At 44.6% G+C, this 4179-nt stretch overlaps 1 protein-coding gene across 1 annotated transcript; it reads right to left on the minus strand.

Annotated features, from left to right (window-relative positions):
• Positions 1 to 2879: 2879 nt before the first annotated feature.
• On the minus strand, positions 2880 to 3977 carry LOC149085720 (speckle-type POZ protein-like). Its single transcript, XM_089232398.1, has one exon. It carries the CDS (start codon positions 3975 to 3977, stop codon positions 2880 to 2882), a length of 1098 nt encoding a protein of 365 aa, XP_089088524.1.
• Positions 3978 to 4179: the final 202 nt, after the last annotated feature.

The raw sequence follows: 4179 nt of genomic DNA on the forward strand, positions 1-4179 counted from the left end.
TCACTACAGGTCGCCCCCGAGTTACAACGCCGAATGAAGACCGGTATTTGGCAGTAACTGCCAAAAGAAGCAGCAGACGGAGCACAGCATCCGACCTGTCTCGTCAGCTATCTGCGGCCACGGGTACCACAGTTTTAGTACAGACGTTTGGGAGATATTGGTCTATATGCTCGCAGGCCTGTCAGATGTGTTCCTCTCACGGCAACTCACTGTCGGCAGCGATTAGCCTGGAGTAGAGAACATGCAATGTGGACATCGTCACAGTGGGCTTGTGTGATGTTTTCCGACGAGTCCAGGTTTAGCTTGCAGTCTGATTCACGTCGGACTTTCATATGGGGGAACGCCAGGTACCCGTTACCACCAAGACAACATCACTGAACGACACCGTTACGGTGGTGGAGCATTGCTCGTTTGGGGTGGAGATATACTGGGTTCCAGAACAGATCTGCATGTTCAAACCGGAACCATGAAAGCCCAAATTTATCGGGACATCATTCTGGAACAACATGTACGTTTGCTTAGGGGTGCCATGGCCGCAGAATTTGTGTTTATGGATGACAACGCCCGCCCTCACCGAACAAACATCGTAAACGAATGCCTTGAATCTGAGGATATACCCGTATGGAATGGCCAGCATTCTCACCTGACTTGAATCCGATAGAGCATGCGTGGGACATTCTTGGCCGACGAGTTGCAGCCCGTCAATCACCTCCTAAATGTGTACCGGAACTTCGGAGAGCATTGCTTGCTGAGTGGAGTGATCTTCCCCAAGATCAGATCGATAATTTGATACTCAGCATGCCTAGGCGTTGTACGGACTGTATTTCATCGCATGGGAGACATACAATGTATTAACCATCATACCGTAGTTTTTATGAATGGTATATCATACATACACCATCGTTTTTGTTCTTTATCTTTTGTTTAATAAATGGGCTTTATGAATAAGTAACGTTTGTTTTGTTTCTGAACCTTTATTTGCCGGAGCTAGCATTATCCTTAATTTATGGACATGAGTTTATATATATTCAAGCGTTGCACTTTACACTCACGATTCGAAATACAGGTGGCATCACTAACTCAAACACAATATTTGATATGCATGCAAACGGGTGTCAAGTGTAGACACAAGGTTACCATCTGCCTCTTTTGGTGTCATTTCACGCGTCCTCCGATGTTTTAGAAAATGCGTCCTTTTCAGGTTTCCGGAATCTTTTTTTTTTTTCAGGGAAATTTTTTTTCACTCTGAAACATCTCTTCATTGGCATGAGTGTTTGCGTGTGTTTTTCCCCCACACACATAAGAAAGCCAACATTACAAGACTGATAATGATGTTTTGAATGTTTTTATCTTCACACTTATTTTAATTTAATTCAGTCTTAATTGCAAAACACGTGTTGTGTGCGTATGTATTGATAAAAATAATTTTAATTTAGTTTAATGAAGAGAGGAAAGATTATGAATTTTTCCATATTCATAAGATTTTCCATTTCTTGTTCGGTAATTATGCATAATCTCGCAGGCGAAAGTGATAAATGTAGTGAAATTTAATCAAACTTCATCGAGGCAATTAGTGCTTATGCATAATCACCGCATCGGTGTTCACTTTTACAGTAACACAGCCGCTGTGATGGTCGTAGTGACGGACACGCATCGTGAGGACCCGGGTTCGAACCCCACAGTGGTGGCAAGCTGAAGCTGGTTTTCTGTAGTTCCCAACTTCGCGTAAACGAGAGCCGATATCCCCGTTAAAAAGTCTCGCCACCGAGAGCAACAGGCCTACAAACGATACAATTATTCAATCGTTACACTTCACTCATATTTAGAAAAATTGTTGTCAGGTGGCAGCATCACGTATTACAAGCATTACCCAGAAACAAACTTCATCAGGTTCACACTGTATACGTACATGCACATTTCAACATGTACGAATTCGTTAGATGTTCCGCAGAGGAATATGGACGAGCTGCATGTTGGGGAAACCAAGATAAAATATCGTTGTAGAAGGATTTATCGTTATATAGAGTATCGTTGTGTGGCGAGGTCTCACTGTACATCTTAAAACTAAAATTTATAGGAATCAAATGTGACAGAAGACAAACGTCGTATAAATGTGAAAGTCGTATAGACGAGGTTCGACTGTACATCGTACCTCTCCATTAGCAGACAAAATTTATGGTCCCATGATTGTCCGTTATCGAGAGGTTCTACTGTACTGGAAAATAAAAAGATCTTCAGCATCTCTCTCCTCTTCCTTTAGATCAGTGGTTCCCAACGTAGGCGTTAACACCCCTTTGGAGGCGATGGAAAGTTCCAAGGGAAGTGGTAGAAGCTACGGTTATAACATAGGATCCTATAGGTTAGATTGCGTTGGGGGGGGGGGGGGCGATAGGAGAAAAAAATTTCTGAATTAGCGATGTGTGGGACAAAAAAGGTTGGGAAACTATTTTAGATTCTCATTTATCCAATTTTGAAGCTGTTCATTTTAGCCTTTAATCAGTTTGTCTTCTTATAACATTCCATGGAATTTTAAATAAACTTAACTTTAAATTTTGGGGCGGAAGCTGGAACGAATCAAACGATTTCCCATAGAAACCTATGAGAAATCACGTTTCGGCTAACGAACGTGGTTCCGAGAAACGAATCATCGTTAGCGAAACTGTATAAAACAATATTTTCCATGCTCTTTAAAACGATATTTTCCTTTTAATCTTCGTGAATGCGATGATTTTGATAAAAACGTCACGGAAATATAGCGTTATTAAGAACAGATTTCTGAATAATTTTAATTGCATTTCAACCTACAAAAGCTCAGAGAGAAAATTCAAAAAGATAACATTGGTTTCGAGAACGTTCTCGGGCTCAGTCCCGTTAGTTATTCATCGGCTCAAGGTTTTGAGGATTTCGAACACGATTTCGGGATGCCTCTCCAGTACGTGTCGATGATACTCGAAATCTATGGATTTCCATTTCTTGCAGAAAAACTCGACGACCCTGTCCTTCAGTGACTCGGCACCGCAGGTCACGGCCAGCTCCAGTAGGATCGAAGCGTTCCTGTCGTCGACGCGCGTCGCCAAAACTCTCGAACAATAACTCTTCAAGTCGTCGAGTCGGTACTCGACAGCCGTCAAGAGAAGTTCGTACATCGCCCCGGTGGCGATGGGACCTACGTGACCGGTGTGGAAAAACTTCAGCATCGATTTCATCGAGTCGGCGTCGGTGCAGTCAATCGAAAATTGTTTTGGGGGGATTCCGCTCTTCGGATCTTTACCCTTGGCGAATATCCACTCGAAGAACTTGCTGCGGGCTGTCAGAACAGCGCTGTGTGCCGTCATGAAGTTCTTGCAGGGCTCGGCCTCTAGCGGCGGCTCCAACTTCAACCGCTTCTTCTGGTGCGCGCAGCAGGCGTCGTCCTGTACATCGAACCGCACGTCCGATCTCTTCGTGTCTCTCAGAAGATTCCCCAAGTCCTCGGATAAAGTCGAGTAAGGGCATTCGAGATCGGGATCATACTTCGTCTGTCCGCCGATCGTGTATGAAGACAAGCAGCTGGTCCCTTGCAGGCTCACGACCAGTACGTCCCCGGGCATATTCCGGACAAGTTCTTCCCTGGTGATGAACTTCGGGAATCCCACTCTTGTTCCCGGGCGCAAAACTTTGGTCTCTTCGACAGAAGCGCTTCTGACGACGTGACCGCTTTCGTTGCACAGCGAGAGTTCGAATTTGACGCCGACTCCAGGCTCCGGCGACGCCAGGCACCACAGGAAGCACGACACGTTTCCGGCGCATTCTTCCGTCTCGCCACCCGGATGTATCATCAGGTGGAAGAGGACGCTTCCTCTTCGGGATCCGAAACTTGAACTCTTGTATCCTCGACCACAAGCTGAATCGAGCGAGCTGAATTCTTCGAGTGTCCATAGACATGAAAAACTCCTGAAGGAGCTCTCAGAACGACGCAGTTTGTGCATATACTCCATGGGTTTCAGAATGACACTCTATTTTAAAGACTCGACTTCGATTATCGAAACAGTTCTGCCCTAAAGAATCCTTCTTGCCAACGTTAGCCGATTCTTAACACGGTCAAGAAAATTTATACTTGATTTATGGTTCATACAGTTAAATGCTACGAGTTTTTCTGATGCTAAGATAGAAGACGCATTACCACAGCCGTCTCATATG

The sequence above is a fragment of the Pholcus phalangioides genome, unplaced genomic scaffold (genome assembly GCF_987345545.1).
Source record: "Pholcus phalangioides strain wild (caught in Gottingen) unplaced genomic scaffold, Ppha-v1.0 ptg000005l_1, whole genome shotgun sequence".
NCBI lineage: Eukaryota > Metazoa > Arthropoda > Arachnida > Araneae > Pholcidae > Pholcus > Pholcus phalangioides.

Excerpts from the sequence above, each read along its gene's own strand:
- LOC149085720 (XM_089232398.1), bottom strand. The coding sequence starts at position 3,977 with ATGGAGTATATGCACAAACTGCGTCGTTCTGAGAGCTCCTTCAGGAGT.